The 16,218-nt window shown below is 39.5% G+C and overlaps 1 protein-coding gene across 6 annotated transcripts in view; it reads left to right on the top strand.

Annotated features, from left to right (window-relative positions):
- The window catches only part of EPB41L4A (erythrocyte membrane protein band 4.1 like 4A), a 248,493-nt gene that overhangs the window by 228,881 nt on the left and 3,394 nt on the right, over positions 1–16,218 (top strand). For all 6 annotated transcript variants that reach the window (XM_053665307.1, XM_053665308.1, XM_053665311.1 and 3 more), the window contains 4 exons: positions 12,042–12,089; positions 12,650–12,718; positions 13,745–13,855; positions 14,879–14,960. In XM_053665307.1, the coding sequence (XP_053521282.1) occupies positions 12,042–12,089; positions 12,650–12,718; positions 13,745–13,855; positions 14,879–14,960 (310 nt within the window). The remainder of the gene's footprint in view (positions 1–12,041; positions 12,090–12,649; positions 12,719–13,744; positions 13,856–14,878; positions 14,961–16,218) is intronic.

The raw sequence follows: 16,218 nt of genomic DNA, 5'->3' as shown, positions 1-16,218 counted from the left end.
TTTTATCCCTGTTTGATGAACATACATTTCAAATTTGGATGAAAACCAGTATATCATTTTTTTTCATCCTAGTGAAGGCCTTTTGCATCTTAAGGAATATTTGCTTCCACCATAGTCACAGAGATATTCTCATATCTTTTTCTAGCAGTGTTATAGATTTGCTGTTACATTTAGGTGTGTGATCTGCCTAGAATTAATTTTTTTGCATGTGTGAGTTGGAGGTAGGTATTTAGAAGTGTTTTGCACGTGTTTATCTGGTTATTTTAGTCCCACTCACTGAAATGCCTCAGGGCCTTCGTTGGAAATCATTTCAACTGTGTTATAGGGGTCAATTTTGTTTCATTGATCTGTTCGTCTATCCCTAAACCACTGTGCTGTCTTGGTTACGGTAGCTTTATAATAAGACTAGCATCAGGCAGTGCAGATTCTCCAGGTTTTTCTTTTTCTTTTTCAAGGTTCTTTTAGGTCTTTTGAAGTTCTATTTAAATGTTGAATCAACTTGTTAGTTTTCACTCAAGAAGAACTGTAGATTGCAGATTAGGATTATATTGAATCTGTAGATGCATTTTGAGAAATCTAATGTTTTATCCATTAATTTATTTGTCTTTAACTTCTTTTAGCAATACTTCATAGTTTTCAATGGAGTTACTACACTTATTTTGTTAAATTTAATTCTAAATATCTAATAGTTTTAATGGTATTGAATTGTACATTTAAAATTTTTATTTTCCAATTTTCTTACAGTATATACAACAAATTATTTTTTAAATAATGATACTGTATCATGTTATCTGGCAACCTTGTTAAATTGACTTATTCTAGTAGCTTGCTTCTGGTGGGCACTTTCTTGGGACTTTTTACTATTTTACATTTATGATCATATTGTTTGTGAACAGAGACTGCTGTCTCTTAGTTTTCATAGTCTTGCCTTTTATTTCTATTTTCTCCCTTAGCGTACTGGCTAGATCCTCCAGTACAGTGTTGAGTTACAGTGCTGAACAGAAGTGGTAAGAAAGACATTCTTGGCTTTCAATATGTCACATTAAGTCTAGTTAGCTGTAAGTCCAAGGAAGATCCCTTCCCCTAGTTCATTGAGAGTATTTTCGTGAGTGAGTTTTTCTACATCTGCTGAGGTGACTGTATATGGATTTTCCTTTTTGTTTATACCGATTCAGTATAAACTACAGCCTTGCATTCCTGGGATAAGCTCCTTCCGGTCCTGATGCATTATCCTCTGTGCATATTGCTGGATTCTTTTGATACTGTTTTGTTAAGGTTTTCTGTAATGTTGTACATAAAATATTGGTCTGTAATTTTCTTGTAGTGACTTGTCATACTGGTTGTCCTTGTTGCTTAAAATTATTTGGGAACTGTTCTTTTCCCTCAATTCTCTGAAAAGTTAATATCAAGTTAGCATAATTTCTTCCTTATATATAATTCACAAGTGAAACCTCCTCTGCCTGGACTTTTCTTTGTGCGAAGTTGTAATGTACAAACCCAATTTCTTTAAGTTATTTGGCTATTCATATTTTCTAGTTGTTATGTGTATGTTTAAGTAATATGTGTTTTTAAAAGCATTTTTGATCATTTTATCTTAGTTATCAAATCTGTTAGTGAAATTTTGTTCATAATATTTTTTAGTCTCCTTTTACTATCTGTTGTGATATTATCTTTTATTCCTGATTGTGATAATTTGTGTTTTATCTTTACTTTTTCTTAATCTATCTTTTTTAGAGAACTGATTTTGGGTTTTGTTGATTTTCTCTGTTTTCTTTTATCTATTTTATTGATTTCCATTCTTTATTACTTTCTTCCCTCTATATTGTCTCTTATTCATTCTTCTTTTTTCATTTTCTTAAGGGGACACTCATTAAACCTCTCTTCTCTTTAAAACTAACCACAAAGAGAAACATAACTTTATAGTCAACATATTTTCTTTTCCTAATTTACTTTAGAGAGAGAGGAATGGGGGAGGCGGGGACAGACAGACGGACACACAGAGAAAAGGACTGAGACTGAGATTGGTTGGTTGCTCCACTTATTTAGGCACTCATTGGTCGTTTCTAGTGCGGGCCCTGACCAAGATCAAACCTGCAACCTTGGTGTATCAGGATGACGCTCTCATCATCTAAGCTACCCAGCCAGGGTGAATATATCTCACATATTTGACAAGCATTATTTTCATTGTCAATGCAGTTCAAAATATTTTTCAATTTCTCCTGTTATTTTTTTGGCAATGGATTTTTTTTAGTAGGTGTTGTTTAATTCTAAATATTTGGAGACTTGCTAGATATCTCATTACTATTTATTTTTAATTTAATTCTATTGTGGTTAAGAAAATCTCAGATTTTAATGCTTTGGCAGTTACTGAGACTTGCCACTCAGCACACCGTTTTTTTTTCATGGCGAGTGATCTGGTCGGCCTGAAACGAAGGAGCACCCTCAGTCATGGGCGTCATCTGTAAATGCTAAGTAGATCTAAGTAGCTGATTGTGCTGTGATAACCTGTCTTTTCTGGTTTCTTTGTCTAATTTTCAGTCATTGAGAGGGATGTTAAATTTTCCAATAATTGTGGATTTGTCTGTTTTACTTTTTAGTTCTGTTGGTTTTTGCCTCAAGTTCTTTTGAAACTCTATTAGGTACATATGTACATAATTGTGCGTGTGTGTGTATGTGTTGTCTTCATAATGAACTGATCCTTTAAAAATGTCCTCTTTATTCTTGTATTTTCCTCTATGTCCACCACACACACCCGCACACACACACAGCCATTGCACTGTTCTCATGCTCACTCTTTGCATGGTTTATCCTTTTAGTCCTTTTACTTTAAACCTGAGTATGTCTTTGTTTTCAATGACTATCTCTTGTTTACAACATATAATTGGTCTTGTTTTTCAATTCAGTCTGACAATCTCTGCCTATTAAATGGCATGATTAGTATATTTACAGCTAATGTAAATATATAATTAGTATGTTTACAATGAATATTTGGGGGCTTAAGTTTACCATCTAGCTCTTTCCTACTTATTGTATCTATTTTTCGTTGGTTGTTTCCTCCTACTATATTTTGTGTTAGTTGAATATTTTTTGGCATTCTTGCACTTTTTCTATTGACAGCTTACCTATACTTTAAAAAATTATTTAGTGCCTTTTCCATGGCTTACAGTATGATTCCTTAATTTATCACAGTCTGTTTAGGATTAATATAACATTTTATGTAAAATTTATAAACCTTGGACAAATATAACTCCATTTATTCCCTCTCTTTGTTCTTTATTCTATTTTATATACTTTAGTTTTGCATGTTAGTAGCCCCACATTGGAATGTTATTATCTTTGCTAAAACAGTAAGTTATTTTAAAAGGAAATCAAGAGAAAAAAATTGTTGTTAATGTGGTGGACAGAAAAATGGCCCCCTAGATATGTCCATGTCTTAATCTCCATAACTTGTGAATGTTTTGTTAGATGGCAAAGGGGAATTAAGTTTGCAGACCTAATGAGGATTGTTAACTAGTTGACTTTCTGTCAGGGAGATTGCTCTGTATTACCCGAGCAGGTTCAAAATAATCACAAAGGGTCATAGAAGTGGAAGAAAGGGCAGAAGAGGAAGTCAGAATGGTCAAGTTCGAGAAGAACTTAACCCAGCGTTGAAGATGGAGGAAGGGGCCAGGAGCCAAGGAAAGGAGGCAGCCTCTGAGTGTTGGCAGAGGCAGGGGCGTGGATTCACACCTGGAGCCTCTAGAAGGGAATGCAACAACTGGATTTTAGTCCAGCGACTAAAATCTGTCAGAGTTTGGATCTACAGAACTGTAAGCCCGGGTATCCAACCTTTTGGTGTTTTGGGGCCACGCTGGAAGAAGAAGAGTTGTCTTGAGCCACACATTAAATACATAAACACTAACAAAAACTACTGAGCAAAAAAAAAAGTTTTAAGTAAATTTGTGATTTTGAGTTGGGCTGCATTCATAGCCATCCTGGGCTGCGTGTGGCCCGCGGGCTGCAGGTTGGACACCCCTGCAGGGTGAGAAATTGGTGTGGAACAGCAACAGTAGTAAATGACTACAGTTACCCACATTCTTACTTTCAGCAGCATGCTGTGTTTCTTCCTCTAGATTTGATATTCCCTTTTCCTTCCATTAGCATTTCTGATAGTACAAGTCTGTGTATGATAGATTCAGTTGTGTATTATATAAAAATGTCTTCATTGTACCCTTATGTATAACAGATGTATTTTTTCACTAGCTGTAGAATTCTGCATTGAGAGTCTTTCTTTCACACTTCAAAGAAATTGCTATGTTGTCTTCTGATCTTTGTCATGTTTGATGAGAAAGCAGACTTTGTTGTCTGCACAGTGTGAAATTTGTCTTTTTATTTCCATTAGTGGCTTTTACAGTTTTTTTTTATCTTTAGTTTTCAGGTATTTGACTATGATTTTCTTTATATTTACCTTTTTTTTTGTTTCTGTAATTTGATGTTTTCCACCAAATTCAATAAATCTTTGGTCATGACTTTTCTACTCTTTTCTCTGACCTATTCTCTCTCCCTCTCCTTGTGGGCAGCTAACATTATACATGTTAGATGATCGCCTGTTGTCTCACAAGCAACTGAGGTTCTTTTCATTTTTTAAATTTGTTTTCTGACTTCTGGTCAAGATGGAGGCACAGGTAGACACGCTTTGCCTCCTCACACTACCATGCAGAGAATTACACCTAAACCTCCAAACAAATAACACCCAGAACTGTCAGAAAATTGAACTGTCTGGAAGTCTGACAACCAAGAATTTAAAGGAGCTCCATTCATCTAGGCAGGTAGGAGGGGCGGGTCATGGAGACAGGCAGTGAGGTGAGGAGACTCAGTGTGGCATAGAGAGGTGGTGGCAGGATGAGGGGTCCCACATTCACATGTGGTAGATTAAAAATTGGAGAGGATACCTTGGAAGTGAGTGATTCCTGCCCAAGGAAAGACTGCAAAGCTCAGGGTTCCAGCACCAGTACGATAAATCCCCGTAATTTCTGGCTATAAAAACCAGTGGGGGGCAATGGAAGAAACTGCCAGATTTTCAGGAGACTCCCCTTAAAGGGCCTGTGTGGTCTTGGAACATATGCAAACCCTCCCACTCTGGGATTCACCACCAGGGCAACAGCTGGAAAGCTGCCAGTCACATACGTGGAGTGGGTGAAATGATTGGAAACAGGGCGAGTGCAAGGCAAAACTCCAGAAGCCAGGCAAAAGCACAGTCCCCTCCCCAAGTCCTCCTTCCACACAGACCCACAAAGTAGTGAAGCAGGTTGCCCAACCCTGGTGATTACCTAAGGCCCTGTGCCATATAATTCACGGGAGGCTTTTCTACAACAGGCCATGCTACTAAGACAGGAAGTAAAAGCAGCTCTACCTAATATGTACAAACAAGCACAGGGAGGCTGTCAAATTGAGGAGAGAAAGACATGTGGCTGCAATGAAAGAACAGAACAAAACTCCAGAAAAATAACTAAACAAAATGGAGATAACCAACCTATCAGGTGCAGAGCTCAAAATACTAGTGATCCAGATGCTCAAAGAACTCATTGAGTACAGCAGCAACATAATGGAAGATGAAGTTTACCCTAAGTGAAATAAAGAAAAATATGTAGGGCACCATCAGTGAAGAGGAGGAAGCTGGGATTCAAATCAATGATTTGGAATATAAGGAAGGGATACACATTTGACCAGGACAGCAAGAAGACACAAGAGTTAAACAAAACAAAACAAAACAAAAAAATGGGGATAGTATAAGAAGCCTCTGGGACATCTCCAAATGTACCAACATCTGAATCATAGGGATGCCAGAAGGAGAAGAGAAAGAGAAAAAAATGAAAACTTACTTGAAAAAATAGTGAAAGACAACTTCCCTAATTTGGTAGAGAAAATGGACATACAAGTCTAGGAAGCACAGAGTTCCAAACATATTGGACCCAAGAAGACCACACCAAGACACATCATAATTAAAATGCCAAAGGTTAAAGACAAAGAGAGAATCTTAAAAGCAGCAAGAGAAATCAGAGAGTTACCTACAAAGAAGTTCCCATCAGACTGTCAGCTGATTTCTCAAAAGAAACCTTACAGAGAAGAAGAGACTGGCAAGAAGTATTCCAAGTGATGAAAAGCAATGACCTACAACCAAGATAATTCTATCCAGCAAAGCTATCATTTAGAATGGAAGGGTAGATAAAGTGCTTCCCAGACAAGGTGAAGCTGAAGGAGTTCATCATCACTAAGCCCTTATTATATGGAATGTTAAAGGGACTTATTTAAGAAAAAGATCAAAATTGTGAACATTAAAATGGCAGCAAATTCACGGCTATCTACAACTGAATCTAAAAAAGCAAACTAAGCAAACAACCAGAACAGGAATGGAATCATAGATATGGAGACCATTTTGAGGGTTATTGGCTGGGTGGGGGAAGCAGGAGAATGTAGGAAAAGGCACAGGGATTAGGAAGCATACGTGGTAGGTACAAAACAGACGGGGAGGTTAAGAATAGTATAGGAAATGGAGAAGCCAAAGAAGACGTGAACTAAGAAGGGTGGGGGAGTGGAAGAAAGGAGGATACTAGGTGGAGGGGAACAAAGGGGGGAAAATTAGAACAACTCTAATATCAATACAATATATTTAAAATTTTTTCCCCAGTTTTGATTGTTCTGTTGACCTATTTTCAACTCCATCAACCACCTCTTTCCCCTGTACAGTATAGTCTGCTGTTAACTCACTTACTGAATGTTATACTTACCTGTTCTAGAATTTCAGTTTTGTTTTTTTTTTAATATGTTGCATTTCTCTGCTGAGATTTTTCATCTATTATGTCCATATTTTTGCCTAGATTACGGTTATATTTTCTTGTCTCTCTTCATGTACAGTCATTTTTTGTTAGATGCTGGAAGTTTTAGATGACACTGTTTGCAGGTTTGGATTATGTTGTCTTCCTTTACAGAGTGTCAAATGGTGTTCTGGCAGGCAGCTAACATACTGTTGGGGCCTCCTGAGCTTATTTATTATGCTTTTAGATTTTTGTCATTAGCCTAGGATGTGTTCTTTACTTTAGGCTTGATCCTTACTCCGAAAGCCTGGCCTTTCTGTTGTCTCAGTCGGATGCACACAGTGCTCAGTACGGCTTCTCCGCGTGTGGCTGCAGCAGAACTTTGTCTGCTGCCACTTCACACTCTCGTGCCCCTGTCATCTCCCGGTCCTGCAGCAGCTGCGCCCTGTTAGGTCTCACGGTCACACTCTGGGAATGTACACAGTGCCCTGAATGTTCTCAGCAACCGCCTAAGGGAAGCCCCATGCAGACTTCTGGTCCCTGTTCTGCACTGTAAATTTCATCTTATCCACCACCTCATATTCTGTTCTCAGCCTCCTCAGCCCTTTGAAACTGTTGCCTTTCGAGCTCCACCTCCCTGCAGCCCACTGGGACTGTGTCCCCCAGGTCGAAAAAACTGGAACAAATGCGGGCTTTTTTTCCTCTCAATGATCGCAGACTACAGCAATAGCTGTCGGTCTCAAAGACCTGTGACAGTCATTAAAATATATTGTAATAATTGTGTTTTATTAGTTATTGTTTTTAATATCTTACTGTGCCTAATTTATAAACTAAACTGTCATAGGTGTGTGTGTGTAGGAAAAAGCAGTATCTCCAGGGCTCAGTAGTGCCCACAGTTAGGCCGCCACTGGGGGTCTTGGGACGCATCCCCCACGGGTGGGGGAGGGCTGTTCAGTTCCTACTGCTGTGTCTATAAACTGCTATGTGGAGGTATTCGCTGGTTTAGGATGTTATGGTACATCATTCACACGTGATTTATTTAGTCTGTTTGTTAATCCCCAATGAAAATCTAGGGAATTGTATTCATTATTAAATACCAGAGACATACACCAGTATACAACACAAAACCTTTCTCTCCTAAAACTCATTAAACCAAAATATGACCGGATCTTATCTAGTAAAACATGAAGCATAGTTCTATCTCGTACATTTTTCACCTGCTTTGACATGTCATTCATATTTACTTATCATTAGAAAACTTTGATGAAACTGCTTTTCTTCATGGGTGAATCTTTATTGCTGGGGTATTTGGAAGCAGCGTAGAACCTAAAATAATAGCTCTAGATTCAACATGTCCGTGTGAGAGGGCTCAGGCTCCCTCTGCTGGCAATGATGTCTTACTATTTTTATTGAAAAAAAAATCATTGATAATGTGGGAGATGAGGTTGTCAGGGTGAAGTGACGATTCCAGTTAAACACAAAACAGACGTCTGGTGCCTTAGGTGAAGATTCAGCACGAAGGCCCTGGAAGGGGCTCCTGAGCAATCTTCCGTAGCCCCCGGGTTGCTTGGTACCACGGCTTCTCACCCTTCTTTACTTGTGAGCAGGGGAAACGAAAGGAGGGGAAGGTTAAGGCATCTCCTTATCGTATCTCTTCTGACCATTCAGGAATGTGATGAGAAGTTAGTGAGATATTTATGAAGCGCTTTGAATTCCTTAAATAAATATGTGTTGTGAACTTACAGTTTTCTTAGTAACATTTTCAGCTCTAAGCTTCCTTTTAGAGCAGTGATCAGTCATAAGATCACAAAAATAGTAAGTCCAATGCTGCCATACTTATTAAGTGTAAAATAGTTTACAAAATATAGAATATGGTGTACTATAATATTTTCCAGGTAATATAAAAGGAATATTTGGGGAACGTGGAAGGAGACTATTTATGCAATGACAGGGGTTGGATGCTTTGTGGGTTTATGAATGTTATCTATTTTGGAAGAAGGAAAATGGATTCTGAATGATGCCACATCAAAATAATTTCTTTGAAAATGAGTATTAATTTAAATTGTGCTATTGCTATAAGGTGTGGATGAGGGATGCTTTTAAAGAATAGTGGACTAATAGGGACTGCGTGTGTGTTTCTTATATATGTTGTATCTATTGACAATGTAGGGTTCTATTTCCTCAGGGGCTTATTTGGAAAGTTCAAGTAAAACATCTGCAAAATTAAGGGCCTTTTAATTAAGACAAATGACTTAAATTTTCACAGCTTTCTAAATGAACAAAATGCTTTTGAGCTGCTGATCATAAATTCATCTGAAATTATTGATTGAATGTGCAGATGTACGCATGAAAATAATACATTCCTCATTAGCATACGTTTACATTTGTTGAATCACAGGTGGTCTAGCAATTGGAGGAAATGAGCATTTTTTTAAGCTTTGGAACTTTTCCCTGCCTGAAAGCTGTTTGAACTTGCTGGCTATTGCAGAACTCTGTCGTTAAATGTATGAGTGAAGGTGCTGTAGACCTTTAATCATCTAGACTAAATTCCTGAATCTTTTAGGACCAATAGTTATGGCTGGAAGGGACTGATATTCTCATTTAGATTAAGACAACATTTCTGCAAATACTTTTGAGATGGGGATGAAAGGCACTTCCTGTGGAATTGCAGCCATAGTAATTTTTTTTGTAACATGAAAATGCCTTGTTTTTTCTTTTTCTGCTAATTAAGGTAGGAAATGTTCTTAGCTAAGAAAAAAATGAGAGACGATAAGTCTAAAATAAAAGTAAAACTCCTGCAGTTCTAACGCTCAGAAGTATCCACGTTAGTGTCTTTTGTGTTGGCCCCTTCCCTGGCAGTGTCACTGAGGGGCTGACCCGTTGCCCGGTGAGTCGGGCCAGCCGAATGGAGGAAGGGGGGTTCCTTACAGGAAATCGTCCCAAGGAAGCACTTTAGATACATTTAAGCAAGCAATTTTATTTTTATTACAACATCTATTAACAGTATCATATTTTAATGTCTGAGACCAAGATTTTATTCCCTCTTTTTTTCGTTCATGTTTTGACTTCTCTTTTTTTTAAAATTTTTATTTAGTTATTTTTCAAGTACATTTTTTGTCTGTTCCTCCCATCCCAGCCCCCCCCCCCGCCCTGTCTCCCACCTCCCTCCCATCCCCGCCCCCAGTCCTCATCCCTGTGTCCTTCATACTTGTTCCTCAAAATCCCTCCCCATTTTTCCCCTTAAATTCCCTTCTCTCTCCCCTCTGGTCGCTGCCCACTTGTTCTCTATTTCAGTGTCTTTGTTTTTATTCTGTTTGCTTGTTTGTTTTATTGTTTAGCTTCCTGTCAAAGGTGAGATCAGATGGTATTTGTCCTTCAATGCCTGGCCTATTTCACTCAGCATAATGCTTTCCAGTTCCATCCATGTTGTTGCAAAGGGTAGTAGCTCCTTCTTCCTCTCTGCTGCATAGAATTCCATTGTGTATATGTACCACAATTTTTTTATCCATTCAGTATTAAATTAAAAAGACAACCAACTGTATGGGAAAACATATTTGCCAATGATACCTCAGACAAAGGTTTAATCTCCAAAATATACAAAGAACATACACGACTCCACTCTAGGAAGACATTTAACCCAATTAAAAAATGGGAAAAGGACTTGAACAGACACTTCTCCAAAGAGGACATACAGAATATCCAGAGACACATAAAGAGATGCTCAATAACATTAGCTATCAGAGAGATGCAAATTAAAACCACAATGAGATACCACTTTACACCAGTCAGGATGGCTATAATAAAGAAAGCAACAAACAACAAATGTTGGAGAGGTTGTGGGGAAAAGGGGACCTTAGTTCACTGTTGGTGGGATTGCAGACTGGTACAACCATTATGGAAAACAGTATGGAATTTTCTCAGAAAAATAAAAATTGACCTGCCTTTTGACCCAGCAATTCCACTGCTAGGATTATACCCCAAGAATCCTAAAACATCAATTTCAAAGAACCTATGCACCACAATGTTCATAGCAGCACAATTTACAATAGCCAAGAGTTGGAAGCAACCTAGGTGTCCATCAGTAAACGAATTGACTTCTTTTGAGTTGAATGAAAGATCTCTACCAGACAGACTTTTTTTTCTCTACAAAGGTTAAAACTACTTAGCCAACTCAGTGCTAGAAAGTAGCTTATTGTATTCTGTGGGCTCAGAAAGCCCTACCAGAATGCCTTGTGGTGCCCTTATTAATTGAGAAAAATGAAAGCAATGATAATAACATATGTTGAAAGTGATACTGGTATAGATGACGAATATAAAATTCCACAGGGCAATGTACATCGTGGCTTTGCTTAGCTCCAGGCCTTTTCATTGTTAGGGTTTGGATCTTTCTTTGGGCCCATTATTAGATCTCAGTTCTCTTGAAAGGCTGGATGAAAGAGTATCATTTTCTCACTAGCAAAAAGATGTTCTGGGGAAACAGTCACAGTGCTAATAGATGTCTAGTGTTCATTGTTGTGGCGGGGAGTGTGAACACATGCACGCTGACTTTGAATTTCTTATTCCAGGAAGTTAAAGGGAGTGGTGTGACTTCTCTCTGCTCAAGTCGCTCTTGCAGAAGAGATTTGGGGGTCTGTACGTAGGGACGGTGAAGGGCCTGTGGGCGGGTGACAGCATTTGTGAGCACATGCCGTTGCCCAGAAATGTCACAGCGTCAGATGTGACCTGAACGATGGGTCCCTGGCACCCAGGCTGCCGGTCTGGGCAGTCCCACCGTTTCCTTTCCCCTTGTTGCTGCTGTTGCTGCCAGGTAATCACAGATCATGTTGGGAATCTTTCTCAACAATCTGGGTGAGGTGCGTTGTTGTTGTTGTTGTTATTGCGGTTACTTAGAAATAGCTAGAAGGACCAGAAATGGAAGCCTCAAATTATTCTTCATTGGAATATCACCACTGGAGGGCGTGCAGATCCGCCCCTTCAGTTCCAGGCTCCGTCATCAAATGGAGCCCTGTTGTGGCTGCTTTTAATGTGGTTCTTGCTCAGTGGTACTAGCAGATAAATTATCCTGGTGCCTGTCTACCAACCACCCCACATTAGTTCTCCTGGCCCAGTCTTGCCTTTTCATCTCAGCTGGCAAATAAGAACTTCACAAAACTCCCCACTATTAATGTTTAACTCCGCGAAAGTTAGCCGCGGGATTGTTAGATGAAGCGTGTTTGCAGAGATGACTGCTGTTTTCTTGATTTATAGGAGAAGCCCTGATATCCAAGCTAAAGAAGAGTTATGGAAGCACATTCAGTGAGTATTGGTTTTTTTTCCCGCATTGTTTTAAACCCCGTGTGGTTTTAAGGCATTGACGAGGAAGACCCCTGGCGCTGAGAGGCAGCCCAGCGCTGAGGCCCGTCACACAGCTGTCATGGCCATCATCACAGGCAACACGGAGCTCACGGTGGCGGTGCCTGGCCGTGCCAGCAGCCCCGACATCTCTGCTCCTGAGGCCACTTGGCCTTGCCTGTAATTGGGCCTCCGACAGGCCAATACTTTACAAATAAACACCAAGGAAAACAGACTCAGAAGGAGAAAAGATACCTCCTGCAGGGGAGGGAAGCAGAAGTTTGTAGAGAAACTAAGAGAGGCTGGAGAGCCACCTACACTGGATACTGATAAATTGGAGGAAAGTGGAAGAGCTACTGAAAAGGTTTTCCTCCCCTTTTTCCTTGAATGCATTCTAGTTTTTAAATCTCTGTTCCTGGCTTATATTTCTATTTGGTGTGCTAATACGACGTTTCAGGACGCGTTGGGAAAGGCACTGGTGTTTATACCTGCATCACAGCTTTAATTCTCTCACTCCATCCCAGGAAGGAACTTGTGGATCCGTCGGGACTGTCAGAAGAACAATTAAAAGAGATTCCATACACTAAAGTAGAGTGAGTATGTCTTTGAAAATTTTTTTCATAGAAGTTTTATTCATACTTGGGAGTCAGTAATTCATTCTTGCTATCTATGCAGTGCCTAAATTTGCCTTTACATTTTAACTACAATGAAAAAGAACTACAGGGAAAGAGGAAGAAAGAGTGTATTAACAGCTGATCCTTCCCCTTTTGTACACAGTCACTGATATCTTCTATTAGCTGTTTGTATGTGGTAGGTACACAGGGACTTTTAATGACGATATTAGTTCTAAAATAAATTCCTTTTCTGAGACACTCATTGATTGGTAACAGAGTTCCTTTTTATTCATTATTTAACACAAGAGAATTATGTTGACCACAAACCCCGTCATATAAGTCCAATCCAATCCCTGTCACAAAACCAGCACATCGAATGTGCTTCGTGAAAGCATAGGGCTTTCCCAGTCACCACCCAGCGTGGGAGGCAGCAGGTGGCCTGTCGATGCAGTTTTGTGTCCGGCTGTGCTGGTCAGAGAAAGTAGGAGTCTACTCCACTGCTTTATTTCCCTTCTCTGACTCATGCTTCCTTTCCCACGGCAGTCAGTTTGCAGGTTGGTACACACCCTCTCCACCTGCGTCCCCCAACTCCCTCATTTTTAGGCCAAAGATTGAATTCTTAATGACAGGCTAGTTAGTAGCTAGACAATCATCAGCTTTTTCTCATAGGAATGCCGTTTGTCTGCATTGTAGAACTACAGGAGAGAATTCAGCTAGAGGGAATAATCTCATTATAGTCCAGCAGTTGAAAGTAATATGCACATAGTAATATGTATGTGCAAATACTATAAAGAGTTTTGTTTTTGTGTACGGTTGAAGAGCAGTGTTTTGTTGTTAACTTGAGAAATTCAAGCCATTTAGGATTTCCAAACCCAGGCGGGTCAAGTTTTTTGTATTTTATTTTAATTCTCAAAGTCATTATTCCTTTGTGGTATCCATATTAAGGAATTATCCTGTTCTGACTTACTGTGTGTTTGTTTCCATGTTTTTTGGTTGCCTGTTCAGGACTCAAGGTGACCCGATCCGCATCAGACATTCTCACTCTCCGCGAAGTTACCGCCAGTATCGAAGGTCCCAGTGCTCAGACGGGGAGCGCTCGGTTCTGTCGGAAGTGAAGTACGTAGGCGGTCCTGGGCGCAGCATTGCCCTCGTGGCTCCAGAACCGCACAGTCCAATAGAACTTCTTGTGATGATAGAAATGCTTTATACGTGTGGCTATTACATATTTGAAATGTGGGTAGTGTGACTAAGAAGCTAAACGCTGCATATTATTAATTTTAACTAATGTAAGTAGCCATGTGTGGTGGCTAGTGGCTGCCGTATTGGGTAGTGCAGATCTAGACCAGACTTAGGCCAAATTGTGGCACTTCTGAGCTACGTACTAGAGCTTTTAGGAGAAAGGGAAAAAGTGCAGAAGCTGTTCTGTTGTGAATGGCACAGACATATTTGAGAGAAGGTGGCATAAGAGATTTTGTGTTTTGGTTTGATGGCATTTTGCCATTTCTTTTCCTACAGCAAATATCATATTATAGTTATTTATTTCTTTGCATTTTTTTCTTGTGAGGAAAGTGACTATTATCTGGCTTGACATGATAAGTGATAAACTCTAAACGAGTATGTTGATGAAATAATTATGCATCATCCATTTGTAAAATACTATAATAATAGAAATTCATGTTCTTTGTATTGCTGAATAAGAATGTTAACCAATGAACTCTGAATTAAGGCTCAAAACTTTGACAAACATGAATACATTGGGAGATAGGCTAGCCCAGTGGACAGAGGCATAGGCCGGGTTTTATTATTTTGTTTATAAAATGTAGGTGATGGCTGCCTATAGCACCGTAGGTTCGTAAAGAAAGCACAAATGGCTAGTAAACGTTAGCAACAAAGTCATTTATACATGTCACAGTAAGATAGGCACATATTTTATTCTTGGTTCTTCTGTTTATTTGCTTTGATTCTGGGCAAATTACTTAACCTGTTTAACTTAATTCAGAAACATTTGTTCAGCACCTCAGCATTGTGGTGGGTACTGTAAGGAACATGAAGAAGTATAGAACATGCCTTCTAGGCTGCAGCCCTCTCTCGGCCCAAATTGTGATTCTCAGAGATAATTCTAAATCTCACTCTCTGCAGCTCAAAAACGGACCTCGTGCCGCCGCTTCCTGTGACCCGCTCTTCGGATGCCCGGGGTTCCGGGGGCGCCACGGTTCATCAGGTTGGTAGTGGTGCAGTTTAAGGAGGTCTTGTACTGATGACAGTTTTGAGAAGCGCTTTTCTGAAAGTCATTTGGGGAGGTAGGAAAATGAATCTTTAACTATACTCCGAGATTCTGTGTTTTAAAAGAACATGTACAAAACGTGGAAGGAGAAGGAAGGAAGAGGGGTTGTGTGGCCCAGACAAGGCACAATTGGGGAAGAGCTATGTTGGGAGCGAGAGAGAGAAGGAAAGTGTAGGGTCTAAACGGATCTGAGGCTTGGGCCAAAGGATAACAAAGTTTGTAAGATTGTCTGGAGCCAGAGTAAAGTAACAATGGCTTCACTAATTCAAAACAAAACAAAACAAAACAAAACAAAAAACCCTCTTAAGACTTTTAGATATTTTTGAGCCAGAGCAGCACAGAGAAAGTGATCAACTCTCTGTGGGGCAGATGCTGTGATGGCAGGCAGGAGGATTACTCAAGTCCTGTTTTATTTCTGTCTTCTCCATCAGAGGGAATTGCTTTTGTTCTGGAAATATTTTTAAAATGTGGTTAAAGGGGAATTCAAGGACATAGCAAAGAATATAGCTGCCTTAACAAAATCAGTTGAACACTCAACTGAATTAGATATTTCAGGGGAGTACTGTAGTCAACATTTCAGCAAAGTGTTTGACATCACCTCTCATGGTATTATTTTGATAAGCTAGGAAGAAAATGTAGTCTCTATAAGATCAGTGGGTGGGTTTATATCAGGTTAAACAACCACCGTAAAAACAAAGTTGATGTCTATAATGTGTCTACTTGGATGTGTACAGCAGGTCAGTGTCAGCCTGTTGTGTAAAAACAAAGTTGATGTCTATAATGTATCTACTTGGATGTGTACAGCAGGTCAGTGTCAGCCTGTTGTTCGCAGTGGTGTGGTTTTCAGTCTTTTGTGATTGCGGATCCCTTTAAAAAGCCAATATAACTACTGTCTCTCTCCCATAAAAATGCATGTAAGCACAGAGACAGCTTTGTATATAAATTCTTGGGAGTTCAAGGACAGCCCAAGAACCCTGACCCTGGCAGTATTCATTATGCATTGCCCTTTGCTTGTTCTGATTCATTTTGTCAAGAACAGAAAAAAGAGTCGATGCTCATTTTTAGGTTAGGTTCTCTAGAAACAGATTCTGAGATAAGCAGTTTGCATGGAGGAAGTTTATTGCAAAGCGCTTTTAGGATTACTGCCTGCTGGAGAGTGGAAGCGGTTTGGGCAGAGAGGAGAGAGGAACTGTGT

Source organism: Artibeus jamaicensis, unplaced genomic scaffold, assembly GCF_021234435.1.
Source record: "Artibeus jamaicensis isolate MK-2021 breed Jamaican fruit bat unplaced genomic scaffold, CSHL_Jam_final contig_402, whole genome shotgun sequence".
NCBI lineage: Eukaryota > Metazoa > Chordata > Mammalia > Chiroptera > Phyllostomidae > Artibeus > Artibeus jamaicensis.
The sequence above is the reverse complement of the archived record's forward strand: the minus strand, read 5'-3'. Positions and strand labels throughout refer to the sequence as shown.